The 25,887-nt window shown below is 38.6% G+C and overlaps 4 protein-coding genes across 5 annotated transcripts in view; 3 read left to right on the forward strand and 1 right to left on the reverse strand.

Moving 5' to 3' along the window:
- Positions 1-3,737, reverse strand: part of grm1a (glutamate receptor, metabotropic 1a) — a 48,476-nt gene extending 44,739 nt beyond the window's left edge. The window contains exons 1-2 of one of the 2 annotated variants that reach the window (XM_024291096.2): positions 3,509-3,733; positions 2,365-3,134 (exon numbers count right to left, since the gene is read on the reverse strand). In XM_024291096.2, coding sequence (XP_024146864.1) covers positions 2,365-3,055 — 691 coding nt within the window. In that variant the 5' untranslated portion in view covers positions 3,056-3,134; positions 3,509-3,733. Of the gene's footprint in view, positions 1-2,364; positions 3,135-3,508 lie in introns of both variants that reach the window. The other variant, XM_024291097.2, reaches the window with a different exon arrangement.
- Positions 3,738-7,359: 3,622 nt separating this feature from the next.
- On the forward strand, positions 7,360-14,014 carry LOC112157987 (F-box only protein 30). The gene is made up of 3 exons (XM_024291129.2): positions 7,360-7,615; positions 9,874-11,853; positions 13,283-14,014. The coding sequence occupies exons 2-3, from the start codon at positions 9,898-9,900 to the stop codon at positions 13,475-13,477; spliced, it is 2,151 nt and encodes a 716-aa protein (XP_024146897.1). The 5' UTR covers positions 7,360-7,615; positions 9,874-9,897; the 3' UTR covers positions 13,478-14,014.
- A 2,331-nt stretch (positions 14,015-16,345) lies between these two features.
- On the forward strand, positions 16,346-22,659 carry LOC112158170 (hydroperoxide isomerase ALOXE3). The gene is made up of 14 exons (XM_024291395.1): positions 16,346-16,492; positions 16,577-16,781; positions 16,848-16,929; positions 17,005-17,127; positions 18,606-18,709; positions 18,921-19,093; positions 19,482-19,625; positions 19,705-19,908; positions 19,987-20,073; positions 20,998-21,164; positions 21,242-21,363; positions 21,437-21,537; positions 21,637-21,807; positions 21,885-22,659. The coding sequence occupies exons 1-14, from the start codon at positions 16,346-16,348 to the stop codon at positions 22,062-22,064; spliced, it is 2,010 nt and encodes a 669-aa protein (XP_024147163.1). The 3' UTR covers positions 22,065-22,659.
- A 364-nt stretch (positions 22,660-23,023) lies between these two features.
- Positions 23,024-25,887, forward strand: part of epm2a (EPM2A glucan phosphatase, laforin) — an 8,110-nt gene continuing 5,246 nt past the window's right edge. Inside the window, exons 1-2 of the mRNA XM_024291130.2 lie at positions 23,024-23,464; positions 23,888-24,062. Coding sequence (XP_024146898.1) covers positions 23,218-23,464; positions 23,888-24,062 — 422 coding nt within the window. The 5' untranslated portion in view covers positions 23,024-23,217. The remainder of the gene's footprint in view (positions 23,465-23,887; positions 24,063-25,887) is intronic.

Here is a 25,887-nt window from a genome sequence, read left to right on the forward strand (position 1 = left end):
AGGGTCTGCAACCTGTGGCTCCGGAGCTTCTTTTATCCCTTTATTGTGGCTCTTTAGCTCTAAATAAAAATGCTAATGATTCAAATAAATAACCAATGTCAAACCACAAAGCAAGATGAAGATAAAAAGTGTAATTTACTGTCAAAGAAATTCTGTAGAAATGTTATTTAAATGTGTTAATATTGAGACGATATTCATAGAAAAGTCTTATGTTTTTGTAAATTGTATTGTAATGTTTAAAAGACACTTTACTTAAATAATTATAATGGACGACACACAGCAGCTAAAAATGTCCAATTATCATTACATTACAAGACATGAGCATACAGAACGTTCTCTTTGTGTCATTTTATGTGCAAAAACAACAGTATTTTTAATCAAACTAGAATGTGAATGGATTTGATATTCATTCTTGTTTACTTGCTTGTGCACATATTTAATTTACACTTGATTATCTTGAAGAAATACGAGGAATCCGGAAAGTATTAGGTATTTATCTGAGTCACACTGGTTGAAGTTTTATCTAAAGATGTCCTGGTTCGATTTTAGGTCAGTGAATCGGATTGTTCAGAATGAATCAATATCAACTGAGTGTTTTAAATCCAGAGGTTTTTATTCAGAAGAACTTTTGGTTGATTTTAGACCTTGTTTTACTGTATTTTTAGCAGCTTTATTATTGGTTTTTAATACTTCTCTGTGTTTTGATTTGATTTTCTGCTCCTTTTGTAAAACACTTTGTGATTTTTTTCTGTGAAAAGTACTATAGAAATAAAGCTATTCTACTCTATTGCATTCATTTTTATTCTATTCTATTCTAATTATGAAATTTATCAATCTTTCTTTGTTAAAAAGGATCGTTACACCCCTATTAAACTCTCCCTTTCAAAAGACAAATGTAAAAAAATAGTCATGATTGATAAACTAAACATCAGAGACTCAAAAACAGTTTTGGTCTCTGTCCCGATTACAACAGCTTTAAGATGTCATAATGAAAGATAAAATTGTTCATTATACTGTGAATGTTTAGTAAGAATTCACACTAAAGTGATTCTCCTGCTCCTTTCCGTACGTTTCTCAGCACATAAAAACTCAATCACACTTTCTGAGATTTCAACAATCTTGGTTTCAAAATGTTGAACTCGTTCAGAACAATCCTGCTTGTATTTTTGGTATTTATAAACTTTATAGTTTTTGAAATATTGTGCAAAATATTCCCCATAGGAAATGAATGAGAAAGTCTTTAAATTTAAAAAAAATTAAGTAGATTATCAACAAACATTTAAATAAATTCTTGGTCAATTTTTTTATCTTTTATAGTAGTAGTAGTGAGTTTAGCTAATATTTTAGCAACATGATAACGTTTTTGGCTAATTTGCTATCTAGTGGAGTATTTTAGGCTAACTTAGAGTTTAGCTTGTATTTTAGCAACCGGTCTAAAATTTTGGCTAATTTAGTTTCCTGTGGAATTTTAGGCAGTTTTGGAGTTTAGCTAGTGTTTAAGCAATGCTAGCTTTTTGGCTAATTTGACATCTACTGAGGTTTTATTTATGCTAATTTGTAGTTTAGCTAATATATTAGCACAATGCTTACATTTTTGGCTAATTTGGCATCTACTGGGGTTTTTTTATGCTAATTTAGAGATTAACTTACTTTAGCAACAGGCTAACAATTCTGACTGATTCAGTATAGTGAGAAATGTAAGGCTATTTTGGAGTTTAGCTAGTATTTAAGCAACGAGCTAGCTTTTTTGGCTAATTTGGCATCTACTGAGGTATTTTCTAAGGGTGATTTGGAGTTTAGCTAATATTTTAGCAACATGCTAAGGTTTTGGCTTATTTGGCATCTACTGGGGTTTTTTTTCTGGGCTAATTCACAAATTATCTTATATTTTAGCAACAGGCTCACGTTTTGGACTAATTTAGTTTACTGAGTATTTTTAGGCTATTTTGGAGCTTAGCTAGTATTTAAGCAATGAGCTAGCTTTTTTCCCGCTAATTTGGCAACTACTTAGGTTTTTGGGGATAATTTGGAGTTTAGTTAATATTTAGGCAACACACATGTTATTTTTGCAAAATTGGTATGTATTTGGGATTTTTGAGCAATTTTACAACACATTTTTCAGAAATTTAGGTCAACTTCATCGCTCTTTAACAAAATTTCCAGACTGTTAGCAACTTTAACATTTTGCAAATAGGTTCTGCATCTTCAGCAATTATAGTAAATTGTGTCACCATTTTCAACAAAAAGCTTCAGCATCTTCAGCGACTATTTTCAGATTATCACAGGTAATTAAACTTTTTCTAGTTAGATATTTCATTCCTGCTGTGATTAGATTTGGGGTATAAGTGGTCAGGGATGGCTCACCTTCAGTGTGGACCGCAGACACGTAGGTCCAGTTGTACCGCTTGACAATGTCCAGCATGGCCCGGGCCTGCAGGGTGTCTGAAGGAACCACCCTGAGAAAGTACTTGTACAAAGTCTTATCACTCAGATCGATGCTGGTGGCAGAGTACGCGATCTGTGGGATGTTGAACAGCTGCAGCAGGTTTTGAACCTGGATGGCCACAGAGCTGGATCCGGGTCCGATCACCCCAGCGATGGGTTTCTTGGAAGGTGGTGGATGGTTGGACGGGGTTCCATCAATGCACCATTTGGAGCCGTCCTTGTCATCTCGAATGGAGATGAGAGAGTCCCTGATGAACTCTATGCTCTGCTCCAGGGCGACGGAGGAGTGCCAGCAGGAGTCCCGGATCTCACAGCCGAGGCTGATGTTGGGCAGCAGGTTCGGGTCCGCGTTGATCCGGTCCAGCGTGTGGAACATGGCCTCCACCCGCTGGATCCCGTACTGCTCCCGCACGTCCCCGCACTTCCGCTCTGCCACCTTCTCCGCGGAGGGCTGGTGGTGGACGGAGAAGAGCGCGCCGATGATCACGTCTCCATCCATGCGCGCCACGGAGCGGGACGCCGCGCGGGGCACCGCGGAGCGCTCCGAGATGCTGCTGCTGCGGGAGAGCACGAGCACGCGGAGGAGACACAGCAGAGCGAGGGGACACATCTTTACGCGTGAGGATGAACGGGCATATTATCTGCAGTCTATCCCGCGAGCACGACTGCAGAGGGGGACCCGCGCGCACCTGCAGACAGGGAGGAGAGCAGATGTGGAGGGCCAGATGTTCAAAACGTTTGCTCTTCTTCCATCAACACCCCGTTTCGCGTGTCTATAGCTGCCAGCTGTCCTCTTCTCCTCATTATCTGCATCAGTGCCTACGAGCAAGGCACTGATCTCAACAAATCAGCGTTTAAAGAAATTCATTGAGAAGATTCAGCACCTCGGACAGCGCCAACACATTCACAAAACTCTCCATCTTCTATCATTTATAATATGAAAAAATCTTTTGGCTTCAACATAATTTCTTCCACTGTTTTCAATCATCAATCAGAGTTAGAACGCGCAGAACTGGATCAATCATCAATATATGAAAGAATGGATCAAACAGTCCAAACTTACCTGGATCCCGGAGACGTGTCGACTCTCCGTCTGCGTGCTCTTACTGGAGTTCGTGCGCCTCCGCCTCGCGCGCTCCCTCAGATCTAACGTGGAGACGGACCCTCACCCAGCGCCCCACCTCCATCCTATCACCACCCCCTAAAATCCCACAGAGACGCAGCTTCTCAGTGCTGTCTCAAGAAATCGTCCATTTAAAGCACATGTGTCAAAGTCGAGGCCCGGGGGCCGGATCTGGCCCTCCGGGTAATTAAATCTGGCCGTCCAGATAATTTTATTTTATTGTTATTAATGGCCCGATGTTATCTGATGCTTATTTTTAACTTGTAAAAAATTGACAAAATATATTTTTATGGAGAGTAAAATATTGAAAGTTACTTAAGGTTTAAGTTAATTTATTCTGGAATAATTAATATTCCTGCCTTTTTATTATTCATAATTTTGTTAAAAAGTTACAGTTTTGACGTTTTAAAAATTAGCATTCTGCTGGCTTTTTGGACTATTTTGGCACTTACTAAGATTTTTAAAGCTATTTTAGAGTTTAGCTAATCTTTCAGCTATATGTTAGCTGTTTTGGCTAATTTGGGCTTTTAAAAACGTTTTTAGGCTGTTTTGGAGTCAAGCTAATATTTACATGCTAGCTGTTTTCGCTAATTTAAGCTTGTTTTCAATTTTTTTAGGCTATTTTGTATTTAGCTAATATTTCAGCTACATGGTAGCTGTTTTGGCTAACCTACGTTTTTTTCCCAGTTTTTTTTAGGCTAATTTGGCATTAAGCTAATATTTTAGTCGGCTATCAGCTTCAGCGTTTTTAGCTATCAATTTCAGCATCTTCAGCTATCAGCGCTAACATCTTCAGCAGCCAACTTCAGTTTATGCATTCACATTAGTATGATCGCTGGTAATACTACATATTTAGTTCATAATAATGTTAAAAAGTTTATTTTTAAAGTTTTAAAATTCAGTTTTAGTGTGTTCAATAAATGTTTATCCTTTTCGCTCCACCTCCTGAGGTGTGTTTTGGATTTATTTGATCTATGGTCCGGTGCAATATTGTAGAAACATAGTAAAACATTGCGATTAATCGTGATTAATTAAAGTGCGATTAATCCGATTTTTTTTAATCAATTTACAGCACCAATTAACAATAAATGTTCTAAATGTGAAGTTTGTGTGTGATTTCATTTCGTGATTATTGAAAGATAATAAGTGGTCAGCAAATAGTGTAACAAAAAATAATATTGCGATTAATTGTGGTAAATATTGTCCAGGTTTGCCATTAATTAGTTAATTTTCTATCGATTCCTCGCCCTAGAAAAAATGCATTTCAAAATTTATCCAGGAATGACATGTAGAGAATTCACAGTTTTTCAGCACCATGGACAGAGGCTGAAAGCTTCCACTGCTTCATTTTGTGAACATACGAGGGTCACAGATGTGAATCACAAGTTTAACTAATAATAGAGAATGTTTTCCATGAGGTTGGTCCATTTTTCTATAAACCAATGTATAATTTACTCACATTGATTTACTTTAAGTTTATATTCTGATTGAAGTTACAAACAAGTACAAACTCCAACTCCGAGGTTAAAAAAATTATTATTTTAATTAAGGGGGAAAAAAAACTATAAATTTGTGCCCAAATGAGCCCACTACAACCAACCAAAAAACTACACTGTAAAACAATATTGTACATTTTAAATAAAAACTGGCAGCTGTAGTTGCCAGATTAAGGTGTTACTTTAAACATTACAGAAAAAAAATATTTTGCTTGCTTTTTTCTTTGTCGTTTTATAGTACTTTTGGGTAATATTTCTAATTTTTACTGTAAATAGCAATGTATTATCCCTTAAAAATTATAGTGTAACACAAAAAAATAAGTAAAGACAAACATTAATTTTTACAGTAGAAAACTGGCAGCCGAGGTAGCCAGAGTTTTGCCATAAAATATTCAGTGGTACTTTTTATCATATTAGGTTAAAATATTTACTATTATTTTATCTTACTGTTTGTTTTTGTTGAAAACTGTATCATAATTTTACTGTAAGAACATTAAATTTATCCCATAAAAATGATGATGTCGGTCTACAAAATTAACAAAGATTAATTTTTATGGTTAAAAAAATGATAGATTAGGTTTCCAGGATTTTACCGTAATAACAAAAGTTTTAAACATTTATGGCTTTCAGGAAGTTATCAGTTATTTAAACGGTAATTTTCTTAATATGGTTGCTTTCATGATTTTACAGTTTTTCTCTATAAAACTTACTGACATTTTATTGCTCCAAAAAATAACCCAAACTATCATACCAAAATATCGATATTGTGATATATCGCGACATATAGTCCTGCCATTGATTCTCGGTGGGTTCTCACCAAGTATCGATCTTTTATTTTCATTTGAAGACGCTGTAAAACCTTATATCTATCATCCTTTGGTGAGACGTGCCCAAGTGGCTCTTTTACTCTCAAAGGTTGCCAACCCCTGTTCTATATAATGGGATTTATTTGGGGTAATTTTTACCAGTTATCGCAGCATCGCGATATTATCAATATCGTGAGACATGTATCGCATTCCCAGCCTTAATCTCAACATGAAAAAAACAAGAATTATGCTGAAGAAATAACCCAAGAGTTTCCACAGTCTATGTTCTCTGAAACATTTTCATGAAAAGTGGTTTTACTTTTACATTTTCCTCCTAAAGATCCTGAAAGTACTGTGCACCATGTAGTATAAGCTGACTCACAGAGTAAATCACAAATAAACTTATGTAGGAGTTGCTGTGACACTGTGGCCTGTAGCAGCGATCATCTGATATTGAAACTAAGCAGAAGTGACATGTTTGAGAGGGGGAGACTGTTTGAATGCCACAGTGACTCTTCAGGGCAAAGGGCGACGGCGGGACTTGCTCTATTGTCAGACTTCAGTCTGCACGAGTTGACCCCCAAGGCTTCAGTTTGAACAGGGCTATGTTTATGCATTCTTTGTGGAAAGATGTAATATTTAAGAAATGATAGTTTCTTAAGACATTAGAAGATGATTTCTATGCTTTCAAGCTTGTTTAACCGAAAAATAAAGATAAAGGAGGTTGATCTTAAATAGAAAATTACATTTCTATATGTTTTTTTTTTTAAATATGGAGGCTGCACAGTCATAAACACAAAAATATAATTAAAAAACATATTCAAATCATTTTATATACGTGTGCACTAGTTGTGCAATGTGGAAAAACTCAAATTTTATTCATTATTACTACATTTATATTTTTGTAACTGTCCTTTAACAGCTCAATACAGAAGGTCATTTAAAATTGGTAGTTTAAAAATAGAGTAATCCTTTTAGATTTCAGGATAAAAACTGTGGCGTTCCCACGATTTGTTTCAACACCTCATGACAAGCTGTTGCACTCTCCTGCTCATATGTCAGTGAGTCAGCTCCTCCTGCTCCTGGGGGGGTTATGTTGGGAAGGTGACCCCGACCACGAAAAATGACATCTCCCACTGTCAACACTAATGAGCAGTTGTCTGGTAAAACTGTTGCCTCTAAAGTAGATGGAAAAAAGGAATGCAACAGTGACATCTGCTGTTGGGTTCCTGTTAATGCATGTAAACGAGGGCTAATATTTAAACGTTTAGATTTTTGTTTTCATTTTTCTTCATTGTATTTTTTTCCATTCTTGAATTTAAAAAAAAATCCATGTTTATTGTTATTATTATTATTATATTGGCATTTTATTTATATATTAATGTTTGCTTGTTAAAACGTTTAATATAAAAAATAATAAATAAATAAACGAAATATGTATTTAAATATGTTATGATATAATCTAATGCTAAATTACTCCACAAATGCACTAAATAATTTATTTACTTTAGCAGTTTTCCATCATTTTTGAAAAAAAAAAAAAATAATAAATAAATCTGTTTTTGTCAATAAAGTTTTTACAAAAAAGGAGGAGTCTCTAAGAAGGGATGTATTTAACCAGCTAGCCATCAGTACCAGTTTTTTCCACGGAAGTAACCGGAGTTTACAGCAAGTTTTTCCGCTGTTTTGTTAAATTTACATATAAAATACCCCGACTTGCGTTTTTCTGGCAACATAAACAGCAGGTGAGAACGCTCGGAAAGCTAATTTGTTTTGCTAAAGTTGGTTTGTCGCGAGCCTTTCAACTTCCTACACAGCTAGCTGTTTTTAGCCACCACAGTTCAGCTCGGCTAGCCCGTCCTGTTACCAAATTAAGTTTTACATTTTGTAATATTAAGAGAAAAAATACATTAAAATGAAATTGGGATTATTAAAAGAAAAATAGTCGACGTAAAAAAATGCATATACTCGAGGAGAAAATGTTCTACGGAAGCTTTTTGTGTTCGCCGACTGCTTTTGTGCTGCTAGCTAAAAGTAAACTTTGAATTTTAGAAGCCATCAGTTTTTACAGTATGTTGTTTATTTTTTAGTTTATGCTGTTAACACCAGACTTTGTGTTATATTTTGAACTAGTTTCTATAATGAAATCGAATAATTGGTTAGTAGCAAGTCTTTATTTAGTCGCTGTTAACTAGAAAGACTACATCCCTGAAATCAGGACACATACAGTCAAAAGTTTAAATATTTTCATTCAGACTTCATCGTGTAGGAATTTTAATAGTATGAAAATGTGAAGCACTTGGTTAAAAACATAATAGAGCTTACATAATAACAATAATATTAGTGCATTTGATGAAACAGCATAATAACTATTTACAGTTTGATCCAGTCTCTATGGGAAACCATCACAAACTCACTAACTGGTCAGAATTCATGTGTGGAGCCAAAATAGAGACTCCAGCCTCTGTGACTGTGGAGCAGCACGGCTTCCTAATAAGGTCCTTGAATGAGACAGCTTTTTAGATGCAACACGTGACTGTTTGACTTAACAAAGGGGGATGGGGGCACTGTTGCGCTATTTCTGTACCCACTTGTTGAAAATACACCACCAACCCATTATAGTGTGTTTTCATTAGGCCCTGCTTTGTATCACAGTGTTGATTTTTTCCCCCTTAAAATTAAAAATAAGATACATTTTTTTAATTTTTTTTTTTTTTCATGAAAGTTATCGCAATATATTTTTCTTCTCATAGTTTCAAGTGTGATCAAAGCCTGAAGGTTGGAAGCTTTTTTTGTTGTTGGAATGAAAATGGAATCACAATGACATCTAATGGTCAATAGTAGTATAGCAGCTCACATGAAAATATGAATATTCTATTATTTACTACTAGATATTCCTTGACAGTACTTCATCGTTTTTTTGTCCACTTTGACCATTTGTAATTAAAAGTTAAGTTAAAATTAGGACTTTGGACTCTCTTAACCATTCTGCCATTTGATTAATAGCAAATGCTCCCCTCAAAACCATCACTGTACCCCTACTCTTTACTAAATTGAACTTCCTTATTCACTTGATGTAAATGCTGAATTAGCCTAAAGAACTAAAAATAAAAGTTAGGTTAGCCAAAACAGCTAGCATGTAGCTGAAAAAATAGCTAAACTCTAAAATAGCCCAAAAAATTTAGTAAATTCCAAAATAGTTCTAGAAGTGAGCACAAAGCTAACTTTTAAAACTTTTAAACTGTAACTTTTTAGCATAATTATGAATAATAAAAAGGCAGAAATATTATTCTAGAATAAATCAACTTAAATAACTTTCAATATTTTACTCCCCATAAAAATATGTTTTGTCAAAATTGTACTAGTTATAAATGAGCGCAAGATAACATCGAGCCATTAATAACAAAAAATGATCTTGACTTTAACACATACCCTAAGTTAAACAGCATCCAAAAGCTAAAATAATTTACAAAAACCGTTGGACTGGACAGTTTCATTTCAAAGAAATTAGAAAATGATCATCTTAAAAAAAAATGTTGCTACAAATTAGTTTGAATATTTTAACGATTTAACTGGTTGTCTTGTGTTCTTCTTTTATTTTGATTGTTTTTTATCATTGTGTCTCCTGGGACTTCTTTTATTGGTCTTAAATTTTGCCAGACCACAGTTGAAAATAAGAATTTTTTTTCTTAATCTGTCTCGTCTGGATAATTAAAGGTTAAATACAATAAAATAATTTTTAATAATTGTCAAATCTTTTTCTGCTTGTNNNTGTGGTTTATCACCGTGGTATATCAGTTTTTAATGCACACCCAGCAGCCAATCAGAATCGAGTATTCACCCAGACCATGGTATAAGTTCTGTTATTCCAATGAATGAGATTTTTTTTTTTTCCAACCTTCTGAATATTTCTTTAAATTTCTCTTTTCAATTTGACATTTTTAACACTCAAACTGCTACAGATTTTTGTATTAGTTTAATCTCATAAAATGTTCTTTTCCAGATCACGCCTGGCTCAGCTCTGAAGATGGGAGATCATGTTCACTGCATATCCTGCATTAACCAGAGGTGCACGGTCAGACCTGAACCTGGAATCTCTTGTGACCTTATGACCTGCCCGCAGGTGTGTGGCGCGGTGTTTCACTCCTGTAAAGTGGTCGAGCACAAACATCTGTGTCAGCTGATGAAGGTCCCATGCCTTAACAGAGGCTATGGCTGCCCAGCCACCCTGACCCGCAACCAGATGTACGCACACTTGGAAGTGTGCCCCGCCGGAGTTGTGTGTTGCACAATGGAGTGGAACCGATGGCCCGTTAGCTGCTTGGACTACACTTCTTATGAGAGCTTGAGCCGCGGGGTGGAAGAGGCGGAGCAGCTGGACATGATGCTTGCCCTTCAGGATCAGCAAACCCTCCTGGAGTCTTTGAAGCTAATCGCCATGGCCCCCTCCGCCCAAGGAGAGTCTCAGGTGTCTGTCAGTAAGGAGAACAAATCAAAAGCATCAGCTCTTGAAGCCCCACAACCTCATGCGGCTCGCTCTGCGAAAGAGAAAATCGCCAGCGGAATTAACGGTTTAAACGAGGATCACTTCAGTAAACTCTATGAGGCAACAGTTGAGACGGCGAGGAGTTTAGCTGCAGCTTTGGACTTTGTCAGCAACGCCAATTGTGGGGAAAGAAGTCCAGGGGGGGTGAGGAGTGACCCGAGTAGCAACGCGGACCTTCAGAATCAAACGAAGGACCCAACGTTAAAAGCGGGCCGGGATTTACAGGAGAAAAACGAACGGCAAAGTTTTTGCTCGAGCTGTTTGAGTGAAAACGGTTCTCCGCCTGAGACGGACGCCGGCCATCAAAACACTGCCAACGGACCGTCCTCAGGGGAAACGGAAGTACAAAGTAGAGATGCTCGTGATCCTCAGGGGTTTGAAGAGCCCGCTCTTCATGTAAGTCAGGGTGCATCACAGAGGGCTGGTCATGTGGTCCTGGACGGGAGGGGGCTGGGTTTTTTAGACAGCGTTGGGTCTGAGAGGACCTTTCATAGCAAGCAGCTTTTTAGGGGCCACGGTCAGTTTCTATTACCCAATGGAAGGATGGCTATCTCTCAGGACAGATCACTTTATAGATCACAAGCCACAATGGAGGACAAAGGAGTGGATACCTCGGATCTGGAGCAGGATGAAGACCCCATGGGTCTGGGGGAGATCGATCTGATCACTGCAGCTCTGCTCTTCTGTTTGGAAGAATCCAGAGAGTGTCGAAGGATCTCAGACACGGTCTACGTTGATGGTTACCGGGTTGATTTTGGCACACAGACTTTTACTTTCCCGGCAGCAATCTTGGTGACCAATACCAGGGTGGGGGACATGGCCTCTGCGTCCGCCTGCGACCACGCCGCCCCGCAGCACACCTACCCCAGCCCTTTCCGCACCCTCCGCCTCGGCCTGGTCTTAGAGGCTCTGAAGGTCGAGGTCGTCCCGCACAACCATTACCTCCCCTCCAACCCGCGCTACCAGACCATGTTCCCCTTCGTCTGCGGTCAGTCATTTCGCAGGGACCAGTTTTCCTCCCATTTCAGGAATGTCCACGGTGACATCCACGCGGGGCTCAACGGCTGGATGGAGCATCGCTGCCCCCTGGCGTACTACGGCTGCACCTTTTCCCAGCGGAGGTTTTACCCCTCCTGCCAGGGGGCCAAGGTGGTTCACGACCGACAGCTGAAGGCCTTTGGGGTCCAACCTCACGTAAACGTTCAACTTTGCAGTGACTTGCAGGCAGACCAGTTGAGCAGGCTGCCCATTGAGATTCTGTGGCACATAGCTGGATTCCTGGACAGTTTCAGCTTGTGTCAGCTGTCGCTGGTGTCACGGATGATGAGGGAGGTGTGTGGCAGCCTCCTCCAAAGCAGGGGGATAGTGGAGCTGCAGTGGGAGCAAAGACCATGTCCCGGTGGCCATGGCACGGTGTCATGGCAGATTAAGAACAAGGTGAGTAAAATCAATCGGGAGTAGATAAGTGCTGCCACAAACGATTATTTTAATAGTCAACTGATCACTGATTATTTGTTATGATTAGTCGACTAATCGGGTCATGTGCAAACTGGATGTAAAGTACACATCTTAACCGTCATTCCATCAAAAACTGGATATATAACTCAGGTGACAAAGTCAAGGCCGGTAATTCTATCCGGCCCTCCAGATCATTTTATTTTATTGTTATTAATGGCCTGATGTTATCTTAAGCTTATTTCTGACTTGTATAATTTTGAGAAAATATATTTTTATGGAGAGTAAAACATTTAAAGTTATTTCATTTAAGTTGATTTATTCTGAAATAATATTATTGCCTTTTTATTATTCATAATTATGTTAAAAAGTTATGGTTTTAAAAGTTGGCATTTTGCTAGCTTTTTGGATTATTTTGGAATTTACTAAATTTTTTGGGCTATTTTAGAGTTTAGCTAATATTTCAGCTACATGCTAGGTGTTGTTGCTAATGTAGGCTTTTTTTTGTTTTTTAGACTGTTTTTTGAGTTTAGCAAAAAATGTCTGCTAAATATTAGCTGTTAATTTAGGAATTTTTAACTTTTTTGGCTGTGTTTGAGTTTTGTTATTTTTTAGCTACATGCTAACTGTTTTGACTAACCTAAGTTTTTTTGCTTTTTTTAGGCTAATTTGGCATTTAGCTAATATTTTAGCTAGCTATCAGCTTCAGCGTTTTCAGCTATCAATTTCAGCATCTTCAGCTATCAGCACTAGGATCTTCAGCAGCCAATTTCAGCTTACAGTATTCTCACTAGCATTATTGGAGGTAATGCTATAAATCTAGTTCATAATTATGTTAATAAGTTTTTAAACATTTAAAACTTTAGTTTTAGAGTGTTCCCTAAAAGTTTCTCCTTTTCGGCCCATGACCTAAGGTGTGTTTTAGATTTTGGCCCCCTGTGCGATTGAGTTTGACACCTCTGATATATAGCATTACCTGCGATAATGATAATGCGAATGCTGTAAGCTGAATTTGACCGCTGAAGATGCTAGTTCCGATAGCGGAAAATGCTGAAATTGATAACTTAAAACGCACAAGCTAATAGCTGCAGTTGTTACAAGCGAGTATCTGAGAGCTCGGATACTCGCAATCTGCTCCTGATAATTCGAGTAAGTGACGTCTAAGATCACTGATTCGTGATCTTTATAAATATAGTAGAGTGTAGTAAAATATTATCTGGGAATTGAAGTATTTATTGCTCTGGAATGCAAAATAATGAACTGAAACAAAGCAGAAAAAGGAGCGATACTGTCACTGTTGGCAATCAAATCGACACCTAAGCAACGATCAACATCTCTATTGCATAGAAACTATAATCGGCGGGTCTATTTTCCATTTGAACGTGACGACTTTTTTTGTCCGCCGTCACAGGTGTGGAGATTCAGCACCGCCTTCAGCCCTGTGTCATCATGGGGTTTCACAGACATCCCCAGCATGTCCACTCACCTTAAGAAGTGCCACTTCAACGTAGTTGAACAGAAGACTGAGCCGGTCCCCCTCCCCGCCATGTGCACCGCCCGCGATGGACTCTCGCTGCGTCGGGTCCTTCGCCACGTCAACACCTGACCTCTCCCCACCGCACGAGACTCGCTGCGGATGGACGATGCAATCAAATCATTTATTTTAGAAAAATAAGTTCAATCTTTTATACACTTGATCTTGAAGAAGCCTTAATGAAATAACACTAAACTTGCCAGGACGGTTGTTGTGAATGTTTAATTAAAAAAATTGCTAAGTGTTTGTGCTGAAAATGCACCTTTTGTTCTGGTGAGATCAAATATATCTTGTTGAATATGCACTATAGACTTATATATATCCATGTATTTGAAATGTCCTCACGGTTTTGCTTTGCAGTCGTATCCATGGGAACCAGCAGCGTTGTTTATTTGTACCTGAAGTTATACCAGCACTTTAAAAGATAACTCGCTCCTCTTTCAGAGTTGATCAGTGATCCTGATCTTCAGTGTTCGATTCCTGTAAGGAGCTCACTCCAGTGTGAAGCTGTTGTCTAGTTTTATTAGTTATTTAGAACAGCACTCACTATGTTTGTTCAATGATGCATCTAATTTTCTACCAATTAATAAAGTCTGTACTTCCTTTGTATTCATGTTTGTTTTTAAATGTTTTCAGTCTTTGATCTTCGTTCATATATTAATTTACGAACTCCAACTTTCCATCACTGAACATAACGCAATCCCCGAAAAACTGATCAATTTTCTCCTCAAAAAGAGCATTTTTTTATTGAGTCGAATGTTAAGAAGCTAGCTTGTACGCCACACGTGTCAAAGTCATGGCCCGAGGGCCGGATCCGGCCCTCCAGATCATTTTATTTTATTGTTATTTATAGCCCAATGTCATCTTGCGCTTTTTTCGAACTTGTATAATTTTGACAAAATATATTTTTATGGAGAGTAAAATATTTAAAGTTATTTAAGGTTTAAGTTGATTTATTCTGGAATAAATTTCCTGCTTGTTTTTATTCAAAGTTAAGTTAAAAAGTTAGTTTTCTAAATTTAGTTTCAGTGTGTTCAATAAATGTTTGAGTGGAGCAGCTTGTGGCCTGCTGTTGTAGCTTTTGTCACAACTACAAACTTTTTCAAACCATTTTTTTCGTCTGCTTCTGATTCACAATGATTTGAATAAAAAAATACCCAGAAATTCAATTTTAAGTTTAATAATCTCTGAATATGTCTTAAATCGTCATGAAAAAAGATAGAAGAACATGTTAAAAACACCAAAAACAATTTTCATTGGAGTGGGTCTTTAAAGGGTAACCAATCAGGGAAGTTGGAGGCTGACTCCGCCCACAGCTTAAATTTGAAATCCAGTCAGAGGGGCGGGGCTTGGGGGCTGGACTGTTGTAGTGGAACTGTAGATCATGATGTGGGACTTTAATGGTTTGACCAATCACAAAATTCAAATGTAATACCTCATTTCAACCTGCGGGGGGCAGTACATAGACAGTTTTTGACGATATTTTTAAGAACTAAACAAGTTTATTTTAATAAAACCCTTTTCACGTGATGTTTTGCATCGCCGGTCAAGTGCAGAGTAGCTTCTTTATAGTTTAGAACTTCAAAGCTGACAGCTGAACACTGTTTAAAGCAATAAATACGTAATTAATAAAAGTTTACCTAACCAATTCTAACTGAAATTTGTACAATTTTTATTTTGTAAATGTCCTTCCTGGTTGTATTTATCCTGGGAAGCGATTAAAATGTGTTTGGGCAGTGGCGTGCGTCTTCGCTGAAGGTATTAAATGTGGCTAACATGAATTTCTATTGGCTTTTGGGTTGATCACACTAAAAATAGGTGCAAATAACACTATAGAAACAAAATAGAACTCGTTAGAATAATATCTGCTGAAATGAAAAGTTTATATCTTCAATAAAACATCAAATATTAGAAGATTATTCAAATTTGTATACAGATTTTTGAACAATCTAAGAGAGGAAATGAAAATACAGTTCAGCAGGACATTCATTAAATAAATATTGTACATTTTTCTGTTGAAATTGGTAAGGTTACATTTTATTATTTATGTAAAATGTATCAAACAGCATTCAGCCGTCAGCTTTGCCAGAAGTAACTATTTACTCTTTCGGCCCTGTCGCCATTTTGTCTGAAGTCACAGAGAAAAGAGTCAATTTGTCAAATTTTGGTACCAACAGACAATGTTTTCAAAGCCACATTTATAGAGATCAGACACCAAAGAAGTTGATTTAGGGTTTGGTTAGCCTTTAAAACCCAATTCGTAGGTGTGGTAAATGGATAAAATAATCGAAACTGGAATATCACGATTTTTTTTTTCTAAAGAAAACAGTCAATTAAAAGGTTAACAATAGTAAACTCACCTCAAGTCTATGTCTAAGCTGTAGCTTAATTTTAGATCATTAACAGTCAGCATTAATGTATTCATCAATAAAATATATACTCCACAAAACTGTATGAAATTAAAAGTGTCACAAAATCACAGGAGAACATTTTCAGAATTTCAAGATTATCGTGAATCTGTGCAGCAGTTATACACAGCACAACTTTTATTTGATTAAATATATATATGTATATACATATTGTTTACACTGATTTGAATTTTTTTGCTGTTTTGGGTAAACTTTTTAGTGGTATGTTTAGTTTGTTTTCCTCCAGAAGCCTGTTTCTAGGAAGAGTTTGTCCAGTTCCTGTGATTGGAGAGAATGGTTGTTTCTACAAAAAAAAAAAAAAAAACAACAAAAAAAACCCACCAAGCAGGTCTTCATGTCTGACTAGACCACACCTACTTTACATAGTCTAGTGTGGCAGCAGCAGATAACCCCGTCCATTCAGACAGGAACCAGTAAGAATACTGGTAGGTAAATCAGTTTATTGTGAGAGTTTTCGCCTTAACTTCTTTAATTATTTGCTTTTTCTTTTGATTCAGAAGAGCTTTAACAAATGGCTGAATACAAAGTCAGCGTGACAACAGGCGGCATGCAGCATGCTGGGACTTTGGACAACATCTTCATCGTTCTGTTTGGCTCTGAGGGGCAGAGTGAGCGCGCTCGGCTGGACAACTCTGGCATCGACTTCAAATCGGGGACGGCAAGTCAAATCCTGTCTTGATCCCTTCATATTTGTTTAGGTTTGAGTTGACACTTTACGTTTATTGATTTTTTTTGTGCTCAGACGAGGACTTACAGTGTGAAAAGCGTCTCTTCTCTGGGGAAGCTCCTGCTGCTCAAAGTGGAGAAGGATTCCTTCCTTCATCTCCTGGATGATAGCTGGTATTGCTCCAAAGTAGAGGTGATGACTCCTGAGGGAGAAGAGATTGCTTTTCCCTGCTACAGATGGATTTCCAGCGGTGAGGAAATACAGCTGAGAGGAGGAAAAGGTCGGTTAACTATTAGAACAATTTTATCTATAAAATGAAGAGTTTTAACGTTTATTCACCTTTTAGCCTTAAAGGTTTTTGAGGAGGAGCATCCTCTGCTGATCGACCACCGCAACAAAGAGCTAACATTGAAAAAGAGTTTGTACCAGTAAGTTTCGTTGCAGCAGCAATGCATTAATGCAGAGTGCTTTTCAAATGATGTCTTGTTTGAATTCTTTTGCAGATGGGCAGTTGTAGATAAGAAGCTGCCCCGCCGCATTCACTTCACAGACATATCGGAGCTCCCGGCTGAGCTGCAGCCCTCTCAGCTCAGAATAGATGAAATACGGCATTCAAAAAGAAAAATGTAAGGAATTCACAGGTGATCTGCTCTGCGTTTTGAGGTATTTGTAAATTAGTGTTCTTTTCCAACCAGCAAGGTCAAGTGAGACCCATGTGGTTTAAAAGTGGGCAGAAATTTGGGCCCTGAATGGGTTTGTCCACAGTCTCCATGGTGGCCACACCTGTGTTTGTCCACATTGGCTTAAGTGGCAACTCAGTGTAGCATGCTAGTGAGCTCCACTGTATTGAGCTAATGAGCTCAGCTGTAGTGAGCTACTAAGCTTAGTGGTATTGAGCTAGCGAGCTACACTGTATGGAGCTCTGATGTAGCATGCTAGTGAGCTCATTTGTAGCATGCTTCGCTGTATCAACCTTGCAAACTCCGCTGTATGGAGCTAGCAAGCTTGGCTGTACCGAGCTCTGCTGTCTCGGGCTAGCGAGCTCTGCATTATCCAGCTCTGCTGTAGAGAGCTAGCAAGCTCCACTGTAGCGAGCTAGCTAGCTCTGGTTTACGAGCTCTGTTGTAGCGAGCTAGCAAGCTCTGCTGTATCAAGCTCTGTTTAGCGAGATCTGCTGTAGTTATCTAGCAAGCCCAACTGTATCGAGCTCCGTTTTATCGAGCTATGCTGTAGCTAGCTAGCGAGCTCTGCTTTATCGAGCTCTTTTGTAGCGAGCTCCACTGTAGCTAGCTAGCGAGCTCTGCTTTATCGAGCTAGCAAGATTTGCTGTATCAAGCAAGCTCCACTATAGCGAGCTCTTGTGTATTGAGCTAGTGAGCTCCTCTTTAGCGAGCTAGCTTGATCCATTTTATCGAGCTCTGCTGTAGCGTGCTAGCAAGCTCCACTGTATCAAGCTAGCGAGCTCTGTTGTAGCGAGCTAGCAAGCTCCACTGTATCGAGCTCTGTTTTATCGAGCTCTACTGTAGCTAGCTAGCAAGTTCTGCTGTATCAAGCTAGCGACCTCCTCTTTAGCGAGCTCCATTTTATTGAGCTCTGCTGTTGCGAGCTAGCAAGCTCCACTATATCAAGCTAACGAGCTCTGCTTTATCGAGCTAGCAAGATTTGCTGTATCAAGCTAGCGAGCTCCACTATGGCGAGCTCTTGTGTATTGAGCTAGCGAGCTCCTCTTTAACGAGCTAGCGAGCTCCATTTTATCGAGCTCCACTGTATCAAGCTAGCGAGCTCTGCTGTATAGCTCTTTTGTAGTGGGCTAGCAAGCTTCACTGTATCGAGATCTGTTTTATTGAGCTCTGGTGTATCAAGCTAGCGACCTCCTCTTTAGCGAGCTCCGTTTTATTGAGCTCTGCTGTAGCTCACTTACGAGCTCCACTGTATCAAGCTAGTGAGCTCTCCTGTAGTGAGCTCTGCTGTCCACCGGGCGGCTGACTGACTGCTGACTTAAGCCATTGTGGACAAACACAGGTGGGGCCAAATTTTCTGCCACTTTTAAACCTTATGGGGCCCACTCGGCCTTGCTGGCTGGGTTGTTTCACTTATTTTTCAGGAATGTTGAACTGATGTTTAAGGGATTGGCGGGATCTTGTAAAGAGTGGAAAAGCATTGAAGATCTGGAAAAAGTTTTCAGGTCCAGAAAGACTTCTATGTCCGGTAAACGTTGATTTCCTTTAGCCAAACACATTCCTAAAGATTTGTCTTGTTTTAGAATTTTTATTTTATCTTAGAAAACATTAAATAAACATTTTAAAAAAGTGTATGGAAGAAGAAACTTCTTTATTTGCATGCTGAAAAGAATGTACTATTTTATCAAAAGTATTTTGAAATAACCGATGATTTTTCCGCGCTGCTACTTCATTTCCAGAGTATGTGTCCAAACACTGGAAAGAGGACGACTTTTTTGGATATCAGTTTCTAAATGCAACAAATCCCAATGTGATCAAACGCTGCAGAAAACTTCCACCAAACTTTCCAGTCACAGAGGAGATGGTGAAGCCTTGTCTGCCGAATGGATTCACACTGAAGGAGGAAATGGAGGTATGAGAGGGGAAGATTTCCACAAAACCGATATCCACCGGTTTGAATTTTATTAGCTGCTTCTGCTCTTTTAGTAAGTTTTTTTTATTAATTTAAACTAAAAACAAGTTATTTCTTACTGATTGATAGAGGTATCTGAACACATTGTGCTTCCATGTCCTCTTTTCTTCATTCCAAGGAGTACCTCAGGGCTCATTTATAGGATTTTTTTTTTTTACCTCTATGTTTTTTGTGAACTAACTTGATAAATGTATGTACTGGTGACAGTACCATGATAGTTATGCAGTAAAGATTTTTACTTTTACTTTACTTAGTAAACGAGACCTCAATCTGAAAGTTTAAAGTTAAATGTTATATGGAAATCTTATGACGTTTTCCTCCAACACAGAAAGGCAATATTTTCCTGTGTGACCAGAGAATAATGGAGGGAATTCCAACAAGAGTGAAGGATGGGAATCCTCTACACATGACGGCCGGTTTATGTCTGTTCTACATGAACCCTGAGGGGAAACTCATGCCTCTTGCAATACAAGTACGTGCTTTATGCTAAATTACCCCCACTTGAAACATTTTCTACTTTTGCAGCTATAAAACGTGTTTTCTTTTCTCAGCTGAACCAAAAAGCTTCAGCGGAGAACCCCGTTTTTCTGCCTACAGACCCAGAGAAGGACTGGCTTCTGGCCAAACTGTTTTTCAAAAGTGCAGATCTGGTGGAATGTGAGGTCGTCCATCACCTTTTGATCACTCACTTTCTGTCAGAAGTCTTTGCTGTTGCGACTCTGCGCTGCTTCCCAACCATTCATCCTCTTTACAAGGTGATCTGAGAAGATTCTAGTTAAACTCCTTTTCACATGATTTTACTGTTTTTGAATGATTTTTCTCCAATCATACAGTTGCTGATCCCACATTTTCGGTTCACGCTGCACATAAACATCATGGGCCGTGAGGCTCTTTTGGGACCTGATGGAGCTCTTTGCACGGTAAATTTAAAATTCTCTATTAACAAATACAACTAAAGCTAGACGAAAGTTCAACGCTGCATCAAGGTAGCAAATGCCGCTTTAGCATGCTAGTGAGCTCTGTAGCATGAACACGCTAAACGCCCATTCTTAAACATACCAATGATAGTTGGCACTTGCAAAGTCAAGTGGGTCCCTTATGGTTTAAAAGTGGCAGAAAATGTTGGCCCTGCATGGGTTTGTCCATAGATTCTGTGGTGGCCCATCTGTGTTTGCACTCCACATTGGCTTAAATGGACACTCATAAGTAGGCTGCCGCCTGGTGGACAGCATAGCGTGCTAGCAAACTCCCCTGTAGCGTATTAGCGAGCTCCACTGTAGTGAGCAGTGTTTTATCGAGTTAGGGAGCTCTGTTGTATCGAGCTAGCAACTTCACCTGTAGCAAGCTAGCTAGCTCCGCTTTAGCATGATAGCGAGCTCCTCTGTAGGTAGCTACTCTTTAGCAAGCTAGCTAGCTCCGTTTTAGCTTGATAGCTAGCCCCTCTGTAGGTAGCTACTCTTTAGCAAGCTAGCTAGCTCCGCTTTAGCATGATAGCGAGCTCCTCTGCAAGTAGCTACTCTTTAGCAAGCTAGCTAGCTCCGCTTTAGCATGATAGCTAGCTCCTCTGTAGGTAGCTACTCTTTAGCAAGCTAGCTAGCTCCGCTTTAGCATGATAGCGAGCTCCTCTGTAGGTAGCTACTCTTTAGCAAGCTAGCTAGCTCCGCTCTGTCAAGTTTTTGAGCACATTCAATGGTATTTTGTATACAGAGCCCCAAAAACTTGCATAGCTACATAAAAAATGAGAGACTTTTGAATACACAAGCCCAAAATACACTTTTTATTGGAAGTGTCCGCTTGTGTGATTGTAGCTAGATAATTACCATGTTTGAATCAATGACCACCAGAGTTCATTTGGACTGGAGGGACTTCTGGAGCTCATGGGAAGAGCTCTGTCAGAAGTGACCTACAGCTCCCTCTGCCTGCCAGAGAACATCACTGCAAGAGGACTGGAATCCATCCCAAACTTCTACTACAGAGACGACGCTTTAAAGCTGTGGAACATCATTGAAAGGTTATTTTAAGATAAATGTTTTAGTAAAAATGTTCCCAAATAGCCAAACATAAACCAACTCTTTTTTTTTTTATTAGCTTTGTGAGGTCGGTGGTGAAGGACTATTACCCCTCAGACGACGCCGTTTGTAAAGACACTGAGCTGCAGGAGTGGATCTGTGAGATTTTTACACAAGGCTTCCTGGAAAACAAACAATCAGGTGAGCAGAGAAAACAAACGTCCAACTGAATGATAAATGCTGGTGAAAGAATAACAAAGAGTTTGGCTGACAGGAGTTCCAGCATCTTTCCACACTGTGGAGGAGGTGGTGAAGTTTGTCACTATGGTGATTTTTACCGCATCCGTTCAGCACGCTGCAGTTAATAACGGTCAGGTGGGGAAATATTGATTAAAAATTGGTTAAAAAATGTCAGAAACAGTCAAGAAAAATGGACAAAAAGTCTAATAAAATGCTAAAAATCCTCCATTTCAGTTTGATTTCCACTCCTGGATCCCCAACGGCTCACTCCAGTTACAAAAACCTCCCCCCACCTCTAAGGGACAGTCCAGAATGAACTCGCTCCTCGAGGCCTTTCCAAATATCGGAGACACTGTGAAGTTTGCAGCGATGTTCTGGATGCTCTCCGATACGTACACGGATATGGTAAGTTTAGCGTCTCAATCAAATTATTTCTACGACTTTGGAAAATTCTGTGAAAATCTTCTCTGTGGTTCTGACAGGTTCCCTTGGGTGAATACCCCGAGGAAAGATTCAGCGAGCCTCATCTGAAGCAGATGATTAAAGACTTTCAAGCCGAGCTGTCCTATCTAAGCGAAGAAATTTCATTAAGAAACTCTAAGCTTCCAGTTCCCTATGCATATCTGAACCCCAAACAAGTAGAGAACAGTGTGGCGGTTTGAGGAACACGGACACCAGCAGCAAACGTGATTCCACTTAAGTGTGTTTTAATGCTGGGAATGTCAATATACAGCAATCAGAGGACTAACTCCCCCCTGAACTGTAAAGTATTTCTTCCAAAGGTTTGTCCTTATAGTTAAAGGAAATTAAAAGTAATAGTAAAATATTTCCAAAGATGTTTTTCCCTCTCTAATTATTCTTTGATGGATTATGAAAATATTCCCAGTGATCTTTAATCGTTATTCAGTTATTTTAGCCAAAATAAAAAAAACTTATAAGTTTCAGACCGGCAGTAGTTTATTAAAAAGTTATGGGCGGAGCAACCCCGCCCCCTTACCCGTTGCTGAGAGCTTGGGGAGGGGAGTTTAGCATCCTTTCTGCATCACAAGTAAGCTCCTTTTCTAAGCTTTTTTTCTGTTCCTGATTCACAATAATTTGAATTAAAAAATATTCTGAAATGCAATTTTGAGCACAATTTTGATCGGAGTGGGTCTTAAATTACTTTCTTGGAGAGATTGGTGTGAATATATTATGTTATTTTGTGTTTGTTGATGCCATGTTTGGCTTAAATAAATTAAATATGATAAATTTGAACAACTTTACTGGCTTTTTAACTGAGTTTGGTCTTACATAAAGACATAAGTGTCATTAGGACTGAACATGCATGCCTGGATGATAATCAGAACTCTGGGGATTGTAGTACTACAAGGTGACATCACAGATGTAGAGCACAGATACCTTGAAATACCACAGGCTAATGGGAACCATAAAGAAGCCACAAGGAAAGCAACAACTGCCAAACACCTACACAAAGTAAAGCAAGAACAGAGAACATTTGACTTATTTTTGCATTACTATTAAGCTTTTGTTTTTGGGAATGGTATTAAACATAAATGTCCTAATTCACTTAATTTTTGGTCTAATAAAACACACATCCACATAGTGATTAAAACGTTTTTTATAAACAGAATAGTTTTTTGGGTTACAGAATTTTTGACAGAGTGAGCCATCTTTCTTTTTATTCAGTCTTTGCAGACGGTGAAAGCCAAAACAACGCTATTTTTAGCTCGCGGTTCACAGCCTCCAGGACAGTTCACAAAAGGGGAGAATATTAAGATTACCACTCCAACGTCACATTCAGTACAGACTTCCACCATGCTATTCAGGTTCGGTGTCGTTCTCTCTCCAGAGTCTTCGGACGTGGAACTTTTAGTTTCGGGCTCGCGTGAAGAAATGGGCCACTGGGACCCGAGCGGAGCGGTACAGATGAAGGCTTCGCTCAAAATCCCGTCACCTGACGAGCCGTGTCTATGGATCGGAGAGGTGGAGCTGGCGGAGCCGGTCAAAGATCCATTCTGGTTCAAGTTTATTCAAAGAGTCAAAGGCAATTATGTTTGGGAAGGTACAAAACACGCGATGTTTCCCAAAGCGACGTTATAAAGACCTTTTAAAAATCCGCCATTTTTACCTTAACTAGTGTAATGTGCAATTTTAACCACAAGAGGGCGACAAATTAACGTTTGTTATTTAGGATCTAATTTTCTTGACTTTAAAAACATTGCATAGTTGCATTTTCTGTTGCCTGGGGATATAAAATACAATTTGTTTTTCTCCTTCTAAATGTCACAAAATTGTCTTTGCCAGAGGGTGAAAATGTCTCAAAAATGCAGCAGATTACAGCGATGTTCATTATTTATTTGCTCCAGTGGTTTGAAACTCAGTGGATTGTGTTTTTAAATCAATTACAGCAGTAACTGACATGTAGAACAACCTTTAAAGGGGGATCAGCTTGCAAACCTGCAGAAAAGATGTCGTCTGTGTCCAGGTAGTGGTCCCAGCCACGACAGATGCTGCTCCTACGATGACAGGAACGTGGTGGATGGCGTGTACTGCCATCCGATTGATCACTGGATCGAGAAAACAGGACACACCGATGAGATGAAACACACCACGGACTTTTACTTCAGGGTGGCCGGTCAGATGGCCATGCATTTCTCCAGGTAGGTTGGTTCATTAAAGGAGAGTGGATTTTTGGAAGATGATGAAATTGTTTAGAAATCAGGTTTTTCTGCCTTACAAAAGTAATTAAAAAAGCAGGAAAACTTTTGTTTTTTTAATTATTATAATTATTTTTTTTAAGAAATTAAGTTACATCTGCATCCAACAGTAAACCCTCTTGAGGAGAAGTGGGATGTTTAAGGAAAACACTTTAACCATCTGTGGCTCATAATAGCATTAAAAAGATTAGGAGAATAAGGAGAAACCTTTCCTCTTTAAGTAGAAACAGTGACTGATCTTCAGGGCCTGAGGCAGGATGCATTAACTCACTCACACTTGAGAAGAAAAAGTCTTTAGAAGCTGTCAGGGCTTTAAAACAGGTTTGTCTGGAGTTGAAAAAGCCATTAAATAATTCAAGTTTTGGATCAAACTCTAACGATGTGGAATTATACTGTAAATAAACGTATTTTTATAGACAATATCTTAGCATAATAATACTAAACCACACATTTGCAGCCTTAAAACCACCTTAAGACCTCCCGGTGAACCTAAGATTAGACGGTTGCTTTCCTCTCCAGACCGCTCTGAAACAAACGTAACAATAAAAGACTCTGATTCAAAATCAATAAGTTCAAATGAAACGCAGGTTTTTTTTNNNTTTTTTTTAAAGGCCCAGTTATTGATCTCTCGGTTTCTATAACTCACAGCTTTGCTAGGAGTAGAAAAAATGAGTTGATGCAGGAAATCAAATTTATTTGATATCAAATGGAAACACTAAAATGTCAGGGATGGTGGTCCATGCATGTAGGAGACCTGAAGCAGATCGACTGAAACCTTCACACGTTTGATGGAAACAAAACAAAATTAAATTTAATAAAACGCTACCACAACCAAATACAAACCAACAAGATTCTTTGACTAAGAGAAACTCAAATTAAGTTTACGAAATAGCAAAAGGATGCAGCTTAGTGCAAGCTCAGTGCATAAAATATGAACTACATACTTTCTAAATTTTTTACTAAAAATGTTTCTTTTCTACTTATATTTTCAACACTTTGAGATATTTATTTCCTTTAATCTAGTAGTTTTAGGTATTTTAATGTTCAGAAAAAAAGTTTTTTTTTTTTTTTTTATGAATTGCAACCTTTTTTTTATTTTTTTTTTAGCTCAAGTCCCCATTTAGAGAAAAAACACCTGTAACAAAGTGGCTGAGGCGTTCGGATCCATGTGCAATAGTGTTTAATCACTGATCACAAAACCACTAGAGGCTCCCAAGAGAAAACTGCTCAGAATTATTTAGTTTGTAGCACAAACAAGACTTCGCACCAGGTTAAATACAATGGAGGTGATTACTAAACGGAGAACAGCTGATGGTTAGTCTGGGCTTAAGGAGCAGTGGCTGATGGGAGATGTAGTGTAAGGAGAGGAGGCCAGGTGAGATTCAAAGCTTGTATATTTTTTCGTATTTGCTAACACCTCAAGCTATGTTCAAACCATCCTCTGCACAACATGTTCAAGCAACCACTTTCAATAAAAAGTCTGTGTTCGGACTTCTAAACTCAAAATTTTCACGTTTTGCAAGATTCGCAAGATTTTACGATTGTTTTCAGGCTCTAAACCAGGGATGTCAAACTCGATCCCACAAGGGGTCAAAATTCTAAACACACTTAAGGTCGCGGGGCGAACAGGATAAACATTCATTGAACACTCTAAAAGTATTTTTTAAAACAGTATCTTTCAACATAATTATGAACTTGATATATAGCGATATGCTAGTGTGAATGCTGTAAGCTGAATTTAGCCACTGAAGATGCTAAAATTGATAGC

Source organism: Oryzias melastigma, linkage group LG24 (genome assembly GCF_002922805.2).
Source record: "Oryzias melastigma strain HK-1 linkage group LG24, ASM292280v2, whole genome shotgun sequence".
NCBI lineage: Eukaryota > Metazoa > Chordata > Actinopteri > Beloniformes > Adrianichthyidae > Oryzias > Oryzias melastigma.